Here is a 21,122-nt window from a genome sequence, read left to right as displayed (position 1 = left end):
AACCTAACCTAACCTAACCTAATTTAACAAACCGTGATTACTATGGATAGTTGCGAACGTTTCCCGGTCCAAGCTGTTAAAAAGGTTGGAACATTTTCATAAATAGAAGTTAAACTTACAAAGAGTTTAGTTAAAATAATTACCTTTCTTAAGTGGTTTGATAACAGTGAAACACAGACGCAAGTACACCGACCGTTAAGCCTATTTTGAATTTGAAAATCATCACGCCTCGTGAATCTGCGTTCGCGAGCTAAATAAAAGAGTGCAACAGCGCGTGCGCTGTTGTTTGGGGTATAAAAATACACCCTTTTCCCATTTAAAACACCCTCCATGCGTTAAACATCTACTAAGGGTATGATAATACACCATCAAATATTGAAAGGGTTTTCATTAACACCTCAGGAGATGCTAAAACGCACCTAAAGGATTTTTTTGACAAAAAATACCTTTTTAGGTGCAAATTTACACCCCCAAAATACCCTCTTTTTTTACAGTGTATCGTGAACCAATATTATTAGCGTCAAAATCGTTAACCTCGTTAGAGCGGTTTGTTATCATAATGGCTGGTTTCTCCACTGTTTCCCTGGCACCCCATTCGTCTCGCTAAATCGGTCTAGCTAAATCGCCTCTCGTAAGTACACGCCATTGAGAACGCCATGGTTCAAACTGGAGGAGTGAGTACACGGTGAAAGGTTACAGTAGCTCGGAAGCAAAATTAATCCAACACACAATCTTGACACGTATCGCGTCCGCGAGAAAATCCACTCGATCAAATCGAGAGGCTAGTGCAGAACCGCATTTGTAAACGCGCACCAACAACGAAACACTCTAAACATATTTCAACGGTTACTACCCGTTCCGAAGCCCATTGAATAGAAGTATACCGTCTGTTCTCGATTCATTCCGTATGGTATTTACATTGAAAATACTTCCGCCAGCTTATGGACTTCCGTCGCACGCGACAGGGGTTACTGATAGGTGCATTGGGACGCGAGATATTATTGAGGATAGAGAAAACGATACTTTCGGCCATTCCTTTGAACTCTCCTGGGAAATTTCTCACAGCTAGGCGTATCACATCAAAGTTGATGAAAATACATTACCACTTTGTTTGGTATTCTGTATACCTCGAACTATCATATAGGCAATGATTAACTTACGCTCTTGGCCTCGGTACCAACTCCCTTGTCATCACGTGGGACGAAAAGGTCCGTGTATTTAAAAAACAATTTACCAAAACTTTTAATTTCAAGATACTTGGGTCGGGGTTAATGTGACGTAAAAATTAGGTGAACTCGAGCTTTTATAATCAAGATAAGTTGACGTGGACAAGCTGTTACGCGTTAGTCGGGTTTTAACAACACCTACAAGAGGTAATATTTCTTACCTGTCTTAACTAAACACGCTTTGAAGGTTTTTTTTTTTGTTTTTTTCTTCTTTACATTTGCTGCTGGAACTTGAATGGACCTTCTCCTCTAGACTAGAGCTCATCCGTCAGATGTCTTGGGCTCCTTTTACAAGCCTAAAAATTCTAAAGAAAGGGGCTGGGCCAACATCCGCTAGAGAGCGCTATACGGTCAGTCTCGAAGACTCAAACCCAGAGGATCGAGTTAGAGAGATGGTAAGAGAAATACTCAAAGCCAGAGACTCCTGTTTCTCTCCAGAGTCTGGAATTCTCTTGGATGAAAGTCTGAAATCCGGCGAAGAGTTTTAGGATAGAGAACAGTCAGTCAGTTACCGGTAGGATGCGAATGTGATAAGACGACGTTCCCGAAATCCGAACCTAAACAAGTTCATCCTTGAAACTCTAAAGAACTCATCGTCACTCGTGTCCGAATATATATTGGGTTCTCCATATGCCAGGCAACCATCCTGCTGTGAAGAAACATCGCTATTAATAGGGTTAACGGACCCGAAACTCATCAAGTCTCGAGGCCTTGACTTTGCCGAGCCAATCAAGTGACAGACACGGACCACAAATTGGGCGGATAGTTGTTGGAGCGCCTGTCAACAGTTGCTAACTTACTACCAACAAAGTAAGCTGATCTTTTTGTCTAAATTGCTTCAATCTTCGTGGTAATTTTTTATTTTAAATTGGTGCTTTTCGATTATACAAGTTATGTTGAATCATAAGTACAATGGTAGAATTAAGTAATTAATTACACTTTCCCTAGAAGTGTAGTTAAGATAGTTTTGTTATTTCAAAGTTGGAGTGTTTAGTTATCAAGTTCACCATTTCCCAATAATGTGCTTAAACTTTATAAACACGATTAACAATTAAGGGGGTTTCAAACACAGCTTATCGCATTCCATTTGGGAATGTCATAGCGAAATTTCAAGTCTTATTTCTAAAAGGTGTTTCGATAGAATTCAATTCGAAAGGCTTGGATATATCCGGAATTCCAATAGTAATTAGAGCTTTTAACACACATCAAAGGCTCGATGGAATTTGGTAATCGCCTTCTCTCTCTCTCTCTCTCTCTCTCTCTCTCTCTCTCTCTCTCTCCATCTCTATCCGAGCTTCTTGACGTCCGGAGTGTTTACGAGCTTCGGAATATTTAATTTGAAATAGGAATAATTCGTAGACGTCTGTCTGAATTCCCACGAATCTGTTATTTAGGTTAAGACTTAAGAGTAAACGTTTGAGTTTCCATTAACATTTTTGACTTAAGCACGGAAGTTAGATTGACGTTAAGCTATCTTGAAATGTAGTTGTTATATTCGGAGAAGAAATTGACTGTGGCATATGATGACCTTATTAGATGGTCATCTTTGTTCTACGGAGCTAGAATTAGGAGCAATAATTTTATGATATCTTCTATTTCAAAACTAATTGATATTAAACGCCCATAAAGTTCAAACCGATTCAAATACTAAAGTAGTATCAGAAATATATAATAATAATACTTCTCATGGAGAGAAGTGTACCACCACAAAGCGGGCGTGGGAATTGCAACATGATTCTTCCCAACATCATTTTACATTTATTATAGCAAGGTTATACTAAACGGAATCACATACGCTATAAATAGTTCCCTCATCATTACTCTATTTGCCCTCAACTATTTGCCAAGGCGCAAACTAGCGCTTGTGGATTTTTGTCCCACGTCAAGACGCGGTTTGTGGGTTGACTGCTGAGGATTTAGTAAATACCAAACAGTTATAGAATTCACCCCATGGTGCGATGGATGCCCATCTGAAGTTTGATGGAGCGGGAGAGCAAACAATAGGGTGGGCCTGGGTATTATCTTCTTGTGATACTAGGTGTTATATGATATAAGAAAATTTGAATTTGAATTAGGGAAGGTATGGTTCAACACTTAGACCTAGTGTTTGAGCCATTCAATTTTGGCTCCTTTAAAGGCTAGATAATGAACCTTTACTCACGGATGCGGAGATACGATTTCCCATATGGTCTTCTCATTCTCAACAGTATCTTTATTAAAATTAACCCGCACGGAAACCAGTCAGCACGACAACGTCAAGTCTTATTAAGCTAAAAGTTTAATTTACGACTAGATGTGATAAGAACTAGCTCTCGAAACCTTGCTTGCGTGGAGTTTTACTTGACATACGTACTCAAACAAGCTGTCAACTGTGGATAGATTAAACTCCTTTAATTAGTGCGAACTTCATACGCCACTCCACTCTTGCACGGAATTTGTAGTTTCGTAACGACGTATATATTTTTAGCATCTGCAATATATAGTTTTAAGAATTAAACAAATACATAAATTAAGGAGGTTCTATATAATAAATGTCAAAACAAATCCAGGATTTATATTTAGAATATCGGAGGCTTTAAGTCTAAGAAGAAAGGTCAAAGGGTAACGCGCGTCAAGTACAGGCTCGCGTAAAGATGATTTTATTAGCTCTGGGTCCGGTTTGATACCCAAAGAAAAATGAAGCTTGGAACCAATATTCTTGCGACTAACGATTCTCGGATATGATACCTCATCTTCAACGTTTTCTTTCTGCCAACCAAAAGAAGAGTTAAGGACCACTAAAAAACCGTCGTAAAAAACCCCTATATGCCGGATATTAAAAAATGGGAAAACAACGTGAATAGGACTACCATATTACATTCTCTTTTCCAAAGAATTGTTTGTTTTTGACATCCTGAGGTTTTGGGTCGGAACTTTTTGAATGACCTGGTGCATGGGATGTTTCGAAGCCTAAAGCTCCCTTACACAAACAAATTGCAGAGTAGCTTCGTTCCGGAGGTGTCAGTTCTCAATGTAATACGAACTGGTATCTCCTACTAAACCTCAAATGCGACTTGGTATCAATGGTTCCCCCCCCCCAAAAAATAAGAGCAGAAGAAAAAGTGAGTGGAATGTATTCTAGAATGTCTTCGTATGTGTGTGCCATAACCCATAATGCAAAGAAAAAAAGGGTTAGGGTTTGGTGCCAGAAATGGAGAAGAATAAGAATGATATTGAAGGAAAGAGCTAGGGAAACCCTTATTTTTCTTATATCCGGGAATCGAGTTTGTACCAGAGATTCAACAGGCACCGGGAGCTAGTATCCTCGAAAAAAAGGGAAAGAATTGAAAGTTCCGTCGACGAATACGTCGTGGCTCTAATGGACTTTTTCTAAAGATACCATATGCCTCCAACCTTTGAGACCAAAAACTGAGTGGTTTCGAATATAAATCGGATGACTATGATAACCCAGCACCGAAAAAAATAGTCTCCTATTCACTTATAGCAACTCCTATAGTTGATTTCTCCAAATATCCACTCGTGGATTGACAAAGCTAGGATCGCGTAACAGAATCGTTTCAGGTCGTGAAGAGTTTGGCAAACTTGTCAATCTCATCATCTGATAGCGATGAAGTCGTCAAAGAGAACAATTAGGGTTAGGCCTAACCAATTCCGAAAGACCAACTGCTCTTTTTTTTTTGCCCCCTGCCATATTTGATTGGGACAGAGTTGCGGAGAGGATGGTGTCAGATGGAGATTAACAGAAAACTATTGGTTTTGGGGTTTTGAAAGAAACGAAATCATCCCATTTTTGAAAGGGCGCAAGAAAGGGGAGGGAAAAGAATGAAAGTTGTTCTTTGTTCGTGCGTGGAAAGTAGCCAGACACTCGGTCATAAATCATAGACAGGATTCAAGGGGTTTGGTTAGCGGAAAACCATTGAGCTTTTGAGCTGACCACGTAAGAGCCAACGTTTTTAGTTATAGCCGGAGCTCCACTTGCTGGGATACGAAGGGCAAAGAGTTGAAACTGAAACATATATTCGATTGCCATGGTAAAAACCTGTACTGGAATAGAAGGTACACGCATCTCGTGCCGCTGTGGCATTTTTGATTTGTCTTCCTTTTCCTGACTACTTCTCTCTGATTGGCTGGTACTTTTACGCCACATCTTAATCACCGGAAATTGAGAGAGAACGCTTTTAGTCGTAATAACACCCTAACTTCCATTCCGGTACTATTTTCTCTGTTATTATGACTTGACCGTGACGACGACTAGTAGAGGAGAACTTACAAAACCGGATGAACCGAAGGTTCCTTTTTCTGGTTGGTATATATAAAGTGGTACTGTACGTGTTTCTGGACTTTCTAAGTTTATAGTTTATGAAGAAATACTAAGCCTAGCTGGTGCCTTAGAGTACGTATATACGTATTGATCCATTATGAACACGATATCGAAAAAATGAAGAAATGCTTTTAAATTCTTTTCTTTCCCTTGGGTACGTCTTACCTTTTTCTTTCGCTGTTGCCTTAAGGCAAGGTTCTATTATGGAGCTTATATATCTTACTTAAAAATATAAGTACCCGTTTTGTTCTGGTATATCAAGGTCTCTTTAAAGAAAGGCTAAAGTCACCGTGTACGGGCAAACTTTAGAATTGCAAAGTCCGAATAGGAAATACTTTTTGCCTTTTGAAATTTGTGAGGAGCTAGGGTTTCTTTGAACTGAACAACGACGTCAAGTAGCAAACTTCGCTATTAAACTGAACCATTTCATTGGCCCGTTAACCTCGAAACTACTTACAACAATCACTTTAATGGGTAAGCAATAAGGACGAACAGCTGTGCTCAGAGGGAGATATTCCTTGTGTACTTCCTTTATGTAAGAAGTTGTAAATGGAATTTTCTGTAAAAACCCAGACCTACATGTAAGTGTATATACTATATTGAGGTAAATGGAACAAAGACTTTCGTTTTCTATAACAATGAATGAAACGTTGCATTTCAGGGACTTATAATGGTAACACGTAATTTGGACTTTCAAAATCCAATAGCCTTTCCTAAGAAAGTACCATAAGTAAACGCAAAAATCTTCAAGTTTATATACAAGATTCACAAAAATTACCATTCGTGTAACTTCTTGTCCAACACATAGTTTTCAGACTAGGATACCATTTACACAAAGAGGACTAACTTTTGACTTAACAAGTGAGTCAAGCCTCCTAGTCTGAAAATTATGTATAGATTATTGATTTCAGTTGCTACTTAGAAACCTCCCCTTCGCTAGTAAACAGTCCAAGCGTAAGGTCACGTCATGAATAGCCAGCATTGAAAAACTTAGTAACTGATTAATTTACTTATGTAAGAACTTATTCAATTTTCTAGTGGATATTGAACGGCAACTTCTAAGGAAAATTTATCGATAAATTTTGTTTCCTAAGATACGGCTATGGGCACGAGCATTTTCATGTTAGGCTTAAGGATTATATTTTCGATGCATTTCGTAGCCTAGGCAAATGTATCCAGTTACGTAATACAATTAGGTTAGTCCTTTGAAGGATGGGAAACACGTGACTAATTAGGGAATATTTGGGTAACAAGGCACCTCCAAGGAGAACCTAGTGTTGAAAAGAAAAGACAATTTAATTAACGACAGGACACAGTCTAATTACGGGGGACTGTATACCTCCAGGGCGCAATGACAATGGTGTATCCAAGTCTCGCTTTGAGCTACGCGAATTGTTTTAATGATGTTATAAGGTTCTGCTAATATTTCTAATTATCCGGGAAATGCACCGTGGGTGCGTAGCCCCGGGACACGGTAACCTAAGCCAACACGGGACATGGTGCCGCGCATTGGCCCACAAAATTGGATTAAAAATATTGAAAGAATCAATTAGATCAGAGAGAAACCAAACCATTATTTACGTTTTACTTATCTCTGTTAATGTTACTTATGGTTTTAGTTTCAACCTAATTTGTTTTACTGTAGGTTAAAATTAGCCCTGTGACTTAAAAGAAAAATTTTAAATTATACCATGTTTAAGCGGAACTGCAAATGCGTATGCAAATCCCAGAATCCCCAGGGCGCATTTTAAATATAGTCCAAAAGAAAAGTTACAGTTAGTTCTACGAATTCCAAGAACTGAGTGTATCTTTTTAAGTCTTTATAAACAGTTCCTATCCTCTAGTATTTAAATCTTTATAGTACATATTTGGTTGTGACACCATAAGCAAAATTAGTCCCCAGCAAGTTAGTATCTTTCTTTTCAATGACAACCCTGGACATCATTTGTCAAGTCCAGGACACAATTAACCCAAAACGTGAAGAGGTTGGGTCAGGAATGTTATTAACATATGAGTAATGTTCTAAAGCTAAGAACAAAAAGACGAACGGAGGAGGCATTTATGGGCTCTTGTTAATTATACGATAGAGAGTTGAAATGGGAGGGACTTGGTCATTTTAGCATGGCGTGGAAAAATGCCGCTAGATTAACGTCAGACCCAGATAGCTAGGAACAGTTTAGGTTTTAACTAAGATAAATGATGCCTCGCACTCGGAATAGGCTGGAAACTAAGTTGATTAAAAATAAATCTCTTTTGATAAATAAGGTTAGTGGGCAGGGAATATCTTCCGTAATGAGCGTCAAGGTCTTGAGAGGGTAGACACTCTTGTTCAAGGCAGGCTTTCATAATTAAATAGGATAAAAGAATAAATATATAAACCGTCAGACGTGGGGAATAAATATCCCCTCGACGCGATTCCAAAACTCACTCGTTGACTGTAACTAAATTCTCATTAATTATTCTACGTAATTGGATTATACGCTACGTGGATAAATTTAATTATATCGATAACCCCTAGTTAAAATCCCGGATAAAATTTTCAATTAACAATTTTAATAAATTTAAATTTTTAATTTGATTTTCGAAATATTTAAGCCTCTATCTTTATCTATGCTTGATTGAATTGTCCTTTGTTGGTTTATTTTAGTGTTATTTAATATTATAGGGCTGATTTGAATATAGAGAGCGTTTCTGATAAGTTTTCCATAAATTAAATGTTAGTCTTCCCCTCTCTTTGCATTGTCTATTACCTCATGAACGGTTTTCCAACAACGGGTTGAAGTAAGTTGATTTATTGTATACAATTTAATGTCATGTACATACGTTCTCTGAAATACATTTGCGCTCAACTATACAGTATAAAAACACTTTGCCATCAGTTTATCACGATGTATATTATCTTAACACCAACTTAAACCCTCTTGCATCGCTACTAAAATCGTCGATTTCCATTGAATGTAAAACTAAAATATCCTCTAGATAACAATTCGCTAAGGGACTATGTTAGTGAGTGCAACCGCGCGGGTTTCTTCTTGATTTAACTCTTCGATTTCCCGCCTCGGGAGTTCGTTTACAGTTATTTAAGCAAGTAGCCGAACCATAATCATTCAGCGCACGCTGGCCTAACCCTTCGCACCCTCTTTCCGTCTCTTCACCGTCTGGCTAGCCACACAGCGAGAGAAAATAGTTTTGGAATAGCAGGTAGATCAAAAAGAGTTCTTCCTCCATTTCCGGTTAATTCAGGGCCGTCGATAAAGGGCCCGGGCCATCTGTAAGGCTGTCTTGATGGTGGCTCATGATATCCCCCGTTGACCACAAACGCTCTCGCGACAGAACCAATCGGAATCTTCTATTCCAGGACTAGTTTATTTGAGGTAGCAGGATCTTTTATCTTACATGGGAATACTTCATAACGTTCTCTTTGTCCATGTACCTAAACCCCCCTCCCTCCCTCTCCCTCTCTCTCCCCCCTCTCTCTCCCTCCCTCCCTCTTAAGGTAGCGTTTTATAGGTCATAGATCAGCTATACTTTGCATCGTAAAGTTCTCTGGCCTTTTAAGTGGCCTATTAGGCAAATTTAGCCTCAAAGTGAAACGAAATTGGTTCAAATTATAGACGCCCCTTTTACTGGTATCCTTCTAAGAAGCTATTTGCTTATATTAATACCGGCTTAATGGAATAGGCTTTAGATGTTCCCGAAAACGCGCATATACGTGAGAAGAATATTTCAAAGCCTCTCTAGTCGAAGCCAGCCATTCGCTAAAGAGCAGTTTGCGAAGTGATAAATTTATGCTTTTCTTTATCCTCAATCTGATCTCGAAGAAAATATAGGTCTACCCAATGAGGCGTTACGTTGGAAAGAATGATTAATTATTTTCAACTGAGCCTTCTTTACAAAACTGAACATTATAATAAATTACAATCGTTTATCTTGGTACGGTTGTGTTACGCATACGACATTAATTCATCGTTGATTTATTTCTTTCGTCTGGACCCATAATGATAATATTATAAAGTGAATAAATATTCGCCTTTACAAATGTCTTTGGTAATGTACATTTACAGTCGACCTAACGTCAAGCAACAAACGTTGAAATATATTCGGGTCCCTTAAAAGCGTAATACATTTTTCACAAGACTACTGAAGGCGAAATGTAACGTTGATTATATTTATTCGTGCCTAAAAAATCAATATTTCAGACTTACGAAGGTGTCGAGGCATTGTAAATGCGCTTTCTTTCATAGGCCCTAGAGTTCGAATAAAAATATCTTTGAAAAATATGCAAAATGCTAGTATTTTTCACTTCTAAAGCAGCTAGGCCTCGGTGGAGTCTGCATTGTCAGAACTTCAGAAGTCGCCCGAACTCTAGGAACATTGGAAAATGGGATAGAAAATTCTCCAGTCGATCTCCACCTTTAGACATCACCTCACCTGAGGCTTTGCATTTAAGCCTTTTATACTAGGAACTCTAGATGAAAAAAAGAAAGAAATAATGTGATAGGATAAAGACAAAAGAATGGGGTCACATGTGTAGAAGCTGGAATACACTCTAAAAAGCTTCGGGAAAAAAATATGTTTTTGACAAGAAAGATCTGTCATAGAGGGAAATGCTAACTTAAAAGATGAAAATTTTACCGAGAATTCTTGAAGGGTTCCAAAAAGGGTTAACGTATCTGCCTTTTAGTTCTATTAAAATACGTCATCCTTTTGTCAGTGGCGCTAGTTTCACAAGACTAGCTATACCGATTTTGGAATACTTTTGTGAAGATGGTTAAGCAAAGGTCTATCTAAAGTTCACAATCTCTATTATGTTTCGCACAGTTTTAAAATGCAGCCAGCAATCATGGCCGAAGAGGAAGTAATATCATTTGCGGTAAACGAAACGGAAGAGTATAACAGTTACTTCCGACCTTTCAACGGTACCATCGAGGCGAACCGCTCGCATTTCATGACAAAAGTTCAGGAATTCATGAGCAATCGAACAATCGACGATAAATCTTTAATAGGACTACTTATCGCCTACGTATTACTTATTCTAACTGGGGCCACCGGCAATGGTCTCGTGTGTTTAGCCGTGGCTAGGAAACCCCAAATGAGAACTGCCAGGTAAGAGCGTAATTTACACGTTACTTAATCCTTTGACTTCAACGTTTCGCGCACCAATTTCAGGAACGTATTTATTATAAACTTGGCCATTTCCGACTTGATACTCTGTCTCTTTACTATGCCGTTTTCATTGGTGGAGATTGTCCTCAAGTTTTGGCCTTTGGGTCTCTTGACGTGCAAGTTGGTGGCGGGTCTCCAAGCGACCTCCATCTTCGTCTCAACCATCAGCATCACGGCCATCGCCCTTGATAGATACAAAGTAACGCGTCGCTTATTCTTACCGTTATACCGTGATTTGGAAACATGACCTTTGCATACCTTTTAATCGAAATAGGTTATAATCTACCCGACTCAAGAAAACTGCAAACCCTTGAACGCCATTTTAACTCTATCGAGTATTTGGTTCTTCGCTCTGTTATTAGCGTTTCCAATGTTCTGGTTTAAAACCGTGGATCGTCTCAATATGAAAGAACTTCGCATACCAATGTACGAATACGTCGACTTTTGCTGCGAGAAATGGCCAATTGAATACGGTGGAGGATACTATTCAATCTTTACCATGGTATTTCAATACGTTCTACCAATTGTCATCGTTAGTGTCGCGTACGCTCGCATTTCCAAGAAGCTCAAGTATCGAATGGTCACCAAGGTAAGTACATGGGGAAAATTTCATTCGAGATGTTTTTTAAATGACTCGCGGTGCATGGTATGACGCAGGGAACGAAACTTCAAGAGAAACAAGAGCGTGATAAGAAGCGCATGCGTAAGACCAACAGCCTGTTGATCGCCATTGCCATCATCTTCGTCATCAGTTGGCTTCCCTTGAATATCTTGAACATCTTGGCCGAATTCTACTTTCCCTTTGACAACTCGGAGTTCCGAATCGTTTTCGCTTGCTGCCACATGGTCGGCATGAGCTCCGCCTGTTCCAACCCACTACTCTACGGTTGGCTCAACGATAACTTCAATAAAGAGTTCCGGGAAATCTTCTCGGCTTGCGCATCGGGGTCACCGAGTAGTTGGGGTGCCAAGATGGAGACGCCAGGTGGTGGAACGACTAACGGTCGGGATCGAACCGAATCCGTCATCATTTTCACGAAAAGTACAACCGCAAATGAAAGTAACGGCAGTCCCAAGAACTCGCAATCGGTCGTCAACACCGCGACTGTCACGGAAAAGTTTGACACAATCGTCGTGAGTTCCACTTCGAAGTGAATATAATCCACGAATAGAAATTGACAATATTTTTCTATGAACTGAACTGAACTGATTAACACGTACCTTATCCAAACCACAAAAGCCGCGTACCGCGTACCTTTAAGAGACACAAATGCCGTTCAGGGTTACAACATGGTCACCCTTAACCCATGATTTTGATTTAGTTTGAAACTAAAGTTTATTTCCAAAATAAAATAAAAAGTGTTTTATTTGAAGATGTGTATTTACAAATCTACTTAAATTGTAAATAATTGTGTTCAAATTTATGTAACAATAACCTTGGTCATAAACAAGAAAAAAAAGATCTTAAATTCTTCACCAAATCAAACTGACGTGTGTAATTAAATAATAAAATTATTCGAAACTTTATTTCGCAAGATGGTGATCTCATTTTGCGGAGCCTTGATTGATAAGTATCATTGAAAACAACCTAGAAGCGACACCAGGAATATTTCTCAAGCCGTCTGCACCGTGTCAGGATGATACTTCGAAAAATGGGCGGGTTCTCCTGCGAGCCGACAACGTTTGGATCATTTTGACGTCAGTAAAGAGAAATGATACAAGCTCCACCCACATCAGTAAGTACCATCATTTCACCACAAAGATTCAGTTTTAGGGTTGACCAAATCAATTCTGGGTAAAAGAATAGGTTCCCTTTATCGTGTCCTTCCGGTTGAAGACCTCCCGAAAATATATTTCGAAATTTCGAATTGACAATTCAGTCAAGCGATTACAAAAATCCAATATTTCTTAAGGATTCTGCGAAACAGGACTAAACAAGTTGGGAAAACCAAAATATTACCTCTCCGTGTCAAGAAGATTATATAAACTTAAGTATCCAATGAAAACGTTATTATGTTTCTGAGTTGGGGTTTCCCATTTTTGTTGTTGTTTTGAAAAATATATCGCAATGCACGAGCCTTGATAGATATAGGAGGCAATGAATGAAATATATCACAATGTACGGGCCTTGATAGATATAGGAGGCAATGAATGAAATATATCACAATGCACGGGCCTTGATAGATATAGGAGGCAATGAAGGAAATATATCGCATGCACGGGCCTTGGTAGATATAGGAGGCAATGATAATCTCTCTCTTTGCACGAGAGGTTTATCTTTAATATTTAAATAAATATAATTATTTTTAATTATTTTAATCTTCAATAATTAACATTAATAATAGTTAAATCGTTTAAAATAAAGTTATACCTATTATCTTCTCAAACTTTGCTAATATTGACGTTTAAAGTGAAGGGTACCCCTCTTGCCCGCTTTTTTGAAATTTGGGGTATATATACGATTCGTTTCCATTATAATAGTAAGGAAAAAGCGCAATTGCGAAAACCTTTGGTGGCGATCCCACCTCAGGGAGGCTAGACGTTTCTCGTAACCCTAGCTGATCGCCGCGTATATCCTAAAACCAAACGATGATAATGGAGTAGAAGCCAATGATACAGATTGGTGTCTATGTGGAATAGACGGAAGACCAGTGGATGGTGGTGTTAGAAGCCAGTGTAAGTGCAGACTGGTGTCAATGTGGGATTGACAAAGAACAGAAAATGGTGGTGATTAGAAGCCAGTAAGAACAGACTGCTGTCCGTGTGGGATGGACAAAGACCAGAAGATGGTGGTGTGAGAACTCAAGTAGAGGAGCCATTTCCGTGACTGTGGAAGCAGTTCGGAAATGGCGAACACGTTTGCTCCGATACGCAAACTGCGAACGCGGTCACGTGGGTGTAACAACGGACAGACAGACAGACACACAGACAGACACACACACAGACAGACACACACACAGACACGGCCGTTACAGAACCTCTCCTGGACTACGTCACACGGAGAGGTAAAAATATAGTGACATATTTCTGGAAAACATTTCAACTTCCCGCAACAACTCTTTTAATGGGCAAATCTTCACCGTTATGAAATATGTGAAAGGATATTGTATCCCCCAAAAAAACTGCCTCTTAAATTCCGACAAAAAAATAACCCTAGTCAATTGGCAACAAGAAGTCCCCTTCTTTTAGGACCTGTTTACACGACTATTTTTGCCAATTCAATTGCCTGGGATCAGTTTCGATTCTTTTTTTATAGTTTGTAAACTGCTCTTCAAAAAGATAAGAGGGAGTTGTAAAAAAATGTGACAATGCCATTTGATTCCCAAAGATAGACTCGAAAAAGCGTGAAAATAATGATTCACCAAAAAGAGAAATGACATAAGTTTTTCCTTGTAGTGACAGGCGACAAAGTTTCAATTTAGCGACATAAAAAAATTGGGAAAACAAATGATTTTCAATCGGGCAATTAAGGTACGATCCATTTTCTCTGTTGGTGAAGGTTGCACTAAGGTAATTGTTCGAATTAAATACAGTTTCGAAGTTGTAAGTCTAGCGGTAACAGTGTTTGAGAGAGAATTCGAATGGGTATGTTGTCTTCTATTTTACGTTATACAAGCTCTATAATTTAATGGTAAAGTTTCGTAAGGCTTTTAGTTTTCAAGTTCGACTCGGAAATCTACTCGCAGTTAATTCGATTCTCTTTCAAAGACGTGTAGGCGCTTTAGGCCAACGGTGACCAATGCCTTTGTAAACAAAGTTACAAAGTTACAAAGTTAGAAGAGAACTTTTAGCCGAATCGAATAATTCGGAAAAGTTACTTTGTTTGAGTTGAAGTGTAGCCCTATAGTGAATTTTCTCTTGTAAGTAGTTAGAAAATGCAACTGGGAATAACTAGCAACTGTAGTAAGATTCCAGAGGGTATTGAAACTGAGTTTAGTGCCGTTCACACAATCTGGTTTGGAGATTCTACCAATACAAAGCTCTGACATTTTTGCTAATTCGTTTAATTACTCTCAAGTACAGATTGTCGTAACTCCAAGTATTAACATAAGTTCATAAGATATGTTCACCATAAGTTTGTCACTGGTAAGTTAGAAACTGGAGCTTGTCTTGAATGAAGTGACGTAGGTCATAGTTTCTAGTAAAACGACGCCTGGTGACTGGGGCGCTTTCAAAGGCTTAGTACAGAGTAAATAGGAACTAGATGGACTGCAAAATTAGCCACCGAGTGTAGTCCTTCAGTCCTCGCTTCCGTCGTTCACTCGAACTAGTTATCTCGAGCTGTAAGTCTCTAGCATTACGAAGTATAGGTAGTGTCATACTTATGGTAGGAACATATCTTATAAACTTATGTTTCACAGATATTCTAGTAGACGAAATTCAAGTGAACTTAATTTTTAAGGTAATAATTCACCGTGGATTATTTCCAGCTAAATGCGGTGATAATATAAAAGTAAAAGTTTAAAATGAAAGCTGGAAGACTAATGCCACCCCAACGGGGAGGCGGCAGAGGATGGGAGGCTGCGGTGACTCGAGACAAATTTCCTGAGGGTTCCTCCTCGTTTGTTATTCCAATTTCGACACCGCGGGTTGCTAACCTACAAGGGTTTCCGTCCTTACCCGTAATGCCTCGCGATACATGTACGTTACTAGTAATAGAAGAAAAAGGAGAAAAGACTGACTGCCTTTCTTCGCTGGATAAAAGGCTGGAAGCCTCCAGCAGTCGCTTTTCAAAAGAGCGCATCACGGTAGAAACAAAATGTCGTATCTCTTTCTCTCTTCTATACCCTTTAAGTAAGCGAGCAACCAATCAGAGATGAGTTAAGTCGTTTTTGAAACCCGAAATTTCTTCGGGAGTTACGACACCTTATCATTGAAACAGAAGAAGGAGATCAAATTTCCCGTTACCATAAGCTACCGAAGAGAGAATAGATGGTGGTGGTACTCCGGAGTCTTGAGAGGACACGAGGACCTGAAACTCGACCGAGGCTTTCGTTTAGATAGCGTTTGGATGCGGATTGCGGATAGTACGAGATCAGAGACGAACGCTCCTACGCGCTCACAAACGGAAGCTACATCAAGTACTTTCACGACGACTCCCCATTACGACACGCGAGGGGCAATACTGTCATCAGACGTATAAAGAACCGTCGCTGTGTACCAACCCGCCTATTTGAAAAAAAAAACATATCCTAAGGACAAAATATTACCAACCCAACATTGTTCTATTTCAAACTATTTCTTGTTTTTTTATTTGATGATAACGCCACTGACATTCAATCGGACGTCTTACGACCTAAGACAAACAATCGAACGAAACATCATTCCGAAGTAGTAAGTTGATGTACGCAAACAACCACTTCTCTTTGTACGTCATGACCTTAATGTAAACACGAGTAGTGATGTCTGAATTTGTAAAGATGTTAAAGGGATTCTAGGTCCATGCGAAAACGTGCTAAGCCTAAATTTGAAATTGTTTCAAAATAGGCCTAAAAGTTTCAGAATCTTTTTTTTTTTTTTTTTTTTCATTTCATTTCACGAGGAAACTTAATTTGGTATGCCTAAATTTCAAACTTTTTCAAATTTATGTTGGTTTCTATGTTCTTGTTGCTGTTATTGTTGTTAATCTTTTACGCACCAAAACTTCAAAGGGAAATTAAAAACAAAAGAAATTTGGGGATAGAATAGGGTTCATTTATTTGGGGGAAGAGGTCGGTTTAAAGTTATCGTACCGAAAAATTCATCCAGGATTAAAAAACAATTTGTTCTAAAATATTGAAACGATAATGAAAACCATAGATTTTTTTTCTCTCTCAGGCGGAAGTGAACTTCGCGATAAAAAACCGCGAGTTCCGCCTATAGTTAGTTCTGATTTTAATTTTTTAGATAAAAAAATAACGGAGGGGGATTCGAAACTTTTCATTATAATAAGGGACCTATTATACCGCCTCTCGTTAAAATTTCACGCTATTCAAATCAGTATTAATTAAATTATAGCTTAAAATATACAGTTGATCGGTTTGATTTTTCAGCTGCCGATAAAAGGAGATTGACGCGTCAGCGTCTGGGATTCCATTATCCAAGTAAGTAAATTTAAGTCTTAGGTAATGAGATAACGTCTAAAAATACATCGAGTAATAGCGATTAAATTGAAATTTTTCCATACAAATAAGCAAGGAGGAAAAGTGAAAAATATAAAGTTGTTAGTGAATGAAACGAGATAACATATTTGTCAGGTTCTTTTTTTTTTTTTTTTGAAAACTGGCCTAGCTTTTCAGAAAACTTAGTTTAATATAATTTAAAAGGCAAATTCGATAAAGCTCGAGTTTCCTCTTGCTTTCAAGGTAACCCTGTTTGCTCTTAAAAGCTTTATCGCAAATTTTGTACAAATATATATATATGGTGGTGGGTGTAGTAAAATGCATGAAAATTTAAATGAATTTGTTTAGGAGGATATTAAAAATAAATTTAGGAGCTGCTTATATCGTAACTTCAGTAAAAATCGATCGTAACTTGCTAAAATGGTTTTACATACAGATATTGACGCTGTATAGACATAACATATTAAGAAAGATAAATATTTTTCAGTAGCAACAAATTTAAGGCCCGTAACTCATTTAAAAACGTGACCTGAGGCAAATCGAACCCAAAAAGCTTATCATAAAGCAGGTCTATCGGGTATAGAAATCAACCAGTGTACTAAGTATAAGTGAAATCAGTTGAAACGTCCCAACTTTTTCCATAAAAAATGTCTTCTTGCATTTTTGGCCGCTATTTTTCAAGATAGAAACGGATTGAAAAAATCTTTCTTAGCATGTGCCTACTATTTAACATTAAGGTCTATGCAAATTTTCAGCCTTCAAGGGAAAGCGGTTTGTCATGGGAGTTGATTTTAGTAGTCCGTCAGCCTCAGGACTTTTACTTACTAGCTATAAATTCCCAAGGCGCGAAGTGCTGAAAAACATTCAAAAAAATATTTCTGAAAATTGTCAAAGCAAGGTATATTTTTGAGTAATACTCCTGAGATTTGTAAAATATTGTATTGTTACGGGGAAAAAGTGCAAAGTTTCAAGTTTCTATAGATGGATATGTTTGTCAAAAATATCTTACTATATATAGATCCTCCAATAACTGCATGACTCTTTCGACTTTTAATGTATGGCCTAGTATTATCAGAAGTGAGATGAGACCAGAAGTACTGAGCTAACCAAATTCTTCACTCGGCGAAAGTGAATATTTTTGATAACACAAGAACGGTTGGCCCTCTAGTAGCGGTTTCTGAATTTTCCCTCCAAAACGAAAAACGCTCGCGGTGGTAGACGGCCGAACTAGATTCAAGCACCCGCGCCCGTGTTCCGCCGCTTTAGGTTGAGGGGAAGGGGGTAGGAAATGTTTTTGGAACTCGACCAATTTTTTCTCAGTAGTGTAGGCGCGTGGGAAGCGGCATAAAATCCTTAAATTTGTTCACTAGTGACAGGATCTACTATCAATGCTAGAGCCCTTCACTTCTAGTCTCATCTCATTTCTGGTATTATACATTATGGATGGTTTACTTTATAAAAGTGTAGTTTTTAGGGTATAGCCTGCTGTTCGGTATAAGTGTGTGTACATAGAAAGGAAATTAGACCTAAGGGAAAACTGTAGGCGTATACGGAGGAGGGTATATAGATTTCTTGGTATAAACGACCGCTTTTAACGGATTTGCATAACGCTGGGATACGCATTCTGCATGCTGCTTGAAGCCATGGAAGATATGTACATTTTCCAAGCCAAGGCGCGTGAAAATTATTCTATATTCGTAACTCTAGCTTATCAACAACCCTTAAGGATATAATAATGCGTTTAAAATTATATACTAATATAGCTTGGGTATAGAGTTCTTAGTGTCAAAATTCAATGAAGTTCTTCGAAACTTAGTAACTCTCTGAGTTGAAGATGTTTTCAAAGAAACCGCCGCAGGATGTTAAAGATAAAATTGACCTCTTTCCAAAGATACCAAATACTTGTTCATTACTTTAATCGTGGTTCGAGAAAACTAGCTTTAAAGTTTTCAATCCCTGGGGTAGAAGAGCATTCTTCAAGTACAAATAAAAAGCTCTTACATTTTATCGAGTTCACATCGTATACCGTTTACTTAACAATCAAGCTATCCTTTGAAATACCTTAACCATCCAACTGTTTACCGTATTTCTAGAACTCCTATGCTATCTTAAATTTGAACCTTAAGTCGAACAATTTTGAATAGGGTATTGATACATGTTATTTACAAGTCCCATTCAAAGTGGATTCCTATGTATTCCGTATGAAAACAACACCTCGCGGATCAAGCAGGGCGTGTATACGTATCTTCGATAAACGTGTTTCACACGAATGGCACGAGGAATGTTCCATAAACAACCCCTGTAAGTCCTTGACTTGTCGAGAATCTAAAATTCGGAATACGGAATTCGGAATTCGCTTTTTAAAAGATTCCATAGAAGTAAAACTATACGCGGCGGCTTTCTTGAAACTGTGAAGCCTTAAATCGTTCGCGGTCACGTTTCCCTCTTAGCTATTCGATATTCTGCCGGGTCCCATGGTGCCCAAAGCCCTCCCGGAGCTTCAATTTCGAGTAAAACCTTTCGGGGTCCCTTTGGGAAGATTGAAGTTAAGCCACGACGTGATTAACATAATTGAAAACCCAAAATGACCTTAAACAAACCTTTTTTGGACGTCTTTTTCAACCCATATTTACTCTCGCGTGCGAAAACACCAACAAAATGTTATCGTTGCTAACCCGATTTTTCAAACTTAGGCCTAACGTAGTAAGGACATTAAAAAATGTTTTCGTGCCCAGAAATTCTACTTCAATACATGAGTGGGTTGTTTTGGTTCAAAATTAAGATTTTAAAGTCAGTTTTAACAACGCGGGAAATGATTCACCAAGCCACTCAAGTGCAATAGATGGTGATGAATGTTTAAACATACGCGCCAGTATGTGTCAATAATTGACATGTGGCGAGGCAACCACGGTTTACAATTTCAGAAACGGTCCGGTGACTACACGAGTATATATAATTTGAAGTTTCCGTGATGATTTGATCTCACCACAACCCCTTTTCGCAAAGATCAATTCAAGCTCAAGTTGATGACAACTTAGTGTAATCAACTATATATAAGGAGGGTCGAATTCCCAATATCTTTCAAATTACAGTTTTGTAGAATAGGGATATAGTAACTGACTCCTTCAGTTACTTATTTCTCACAGGGAGGAAGTGAAATGAATAAGTGTCGATCATAAATATTTCCCACTTCTGAGTTTATCTTATCTTATAGAAATTCTCAGAGATTCTGTCGTAAAAAAGTTCAACATCTGTTGGTTTGTTGCAACATTTGACAAGGTTTCTTTGCAACTTTTGACTATTTTTGAAGCGTCATTCGGATTGCTTGGGTTTCTATAGAACATTGCAATCGTAAATAAACGAGGCCTGGGTTAATCAGGATGAGATTGCTTTTACATCAATTAAAAGTTAGTCTACTGTCAAGGCCAACCATTTTTAAAAGGAATTGGGGGCTGCTAGTCTCGAATGTTCAAGAGTGGTTTCTATATTGAGGTTCCCAATGATATGTTTAGTCATAAGTTCAGAAGAACTGTTCCATAAGTTTGTCACTGGTAACTTAGAAACTGGAGCTTGTCATGAAGTGAGTGACGTAGGTCATAGATTGGAGGTAAAGCGACGCCTGGTGACTGGGGCGCTGTCAAAGACTTAGTACAGTCTAAATTGGAACATATCTTATGAACTTATGGTTTAGTTCATTGCTCCCCCGGCCCTTACTGAAAGTTTTCCTGTAGAAGTATACAATCAACAAGTCGAAAACATATCGTACGTTACATAAAGCCCAAATTTTCGCGACTGAAAATGAACTGTTATATCATTACGGCGTCGATCGAAATTCAATTTAAACCGAATAATATATATCAATTTTATGACGACGATCTGACGATGGCGCAACACGTATTGAAAAGCCGCTATTAAATATAAATTTGAAGGTCCTACGATCTAATAGACAGTTCGTAAGCGTAAATATCAGCCCCGCCAATCTATATTTATAGCTGTAATAAATATTGGTATTTGTCACTTTAACGCCGCACTAGCTTTGAGAAGAGGAGAAACGTATTCAATCGAAAATTCCCTCCCTCCTAGCTCTTGACGCGATCAATAATGTAAATTCAGTCCCCAAACAATCCGTCAAACGACTCTCAAAATCCAGTAGGAAGATTCCAGAATCCAAGAACAAATCGGTTCATGGGATTTCAAAGTGATATCGAAATGGAACAAAATTTTGCCAGATGGAAGTGACGTATGTACGTCATACCGTTTTGTACGTTTCTCCAAATTCATCCGTTCTTGACATCATAAGTTCATAAG

General features: G+C 38.4%; 2 protein-coding genes and 1 long non-coding RNA gene across 4 annotated transcripts in view; 2 read left to right on the top strand and 1 right to left on the bottom strand.

Moving 5' to 3' along the window:
* The first annotated feature begins 1,442 nt into the window (after positions 1 to 1,442).
* LOC149654766 (neuropeptide F receptor-like) lies at positions 1,443 to 12,283 on the top strand. The gene is made up of 7 exons (XM_089846400.1): positions 1,443 to 1,576; positions 1,665 to 1,740; positions 1,814 to 2,036; positions 10,369 to 10,653; positions 10,717 to 10,912; positions 10,988 to 11,302; positions 11,371 to 12,283. The coding sequence occupies exons 4-7, from the start codon at positions 10,376 to 10,378 to the stop codon at positions 11,866 to 11,868; spliced, it is 1,287 nt and encodes a 428-aa protein (XP_089702526.1). The 5' UTR covers positions 1,443 to 1,576; positions 1,665 to 1,740; positions 1,814 to 2,036; positions 10,369 to 10,375; the 3' UTR covers positions 11,869 to 12,283.
* LOC149654767 (uncharacterized) lies at positions 2,486 to 3,650 on the bottom strand. The gene is made up of 3 exons (XR_016370730.1): positions 3,580 to 3,650; positions 3,388 to 3,496; positions 2,486 to 2,785 (listed from the first exon to the last, which is right to left on the bottom strand). It is a non-coding gene; the product is annotated as an uncharacterized LOC149654767 (long non-coding RNA).
* A 2,925-nt stretch (positions 12,284 to 15,208) lies between the features above and the next one.
* Positions 15,209 to 21,122, top strand: part of LOC149654765 (neuropeptide F receptor-like) — a 28,681-nt gene continuing 22,767 nt past the window's right edge. The window contains exons 1-2 of one of the 2 annotated variants that reach the window (XM_089846397.1): positions 15,209 to 16,047; positions 16,746 to 16,796. The gene's annotated coding sequence lies outside the window, so the exon portion shown is untranslated. Of the gene's footprint in view, positions 16,058 to 16,745; positions 16,797 to 21,122 lie in introns of both variants that reach the window. The other variant, XM_089846398.1, reaches the window with a different exon arrangement.

Source organism: Phalangium opilio, unplaced genomic scaffold (assembly GCF_054372755.1).
Source record: "Phalangium opilio isolate 3A_F unplaced genomic scaffold, DU_Popi_V2 ptg000079l_1, whole genome shotgun sequence".
Classification (NCBI taxonomy): Eukaryota; Metazoa; Arthropoda; class Arachnida; order Opiliones; family Phalangiidae; genus Phalangium; species Phalangium opilio.
Note: the sequence above shows the minus strand (reverse complement) of the source record. Positions and strands in the feature narration are given on the sequence as shown.

Excerpts from the sequence above, each read along its gene's own strand:
- LOC149654766 (XM_089846400.1), top strand. The coding sequence starts at position 10,376 with ATGCAGCCAGCAATCATGGCCGAAGAGGAAGTAATATCATTTGCGGTA. Across the intron at positions 10,913-10,987 it reads TCGCCCTTGATAGATACAAA|GTTATAATCTACCCGACTCA; the intron begins GTAACGCGTCGC and ends TAATCGAAATAG. Across the intron at positions 11,303-11,370 it reads AGTATCGAATGGTCACCAAG|GGAACGAAACTTCAAGAGAA; the intron begins GTAAGTACATGG and ends GGTATGACGCAG.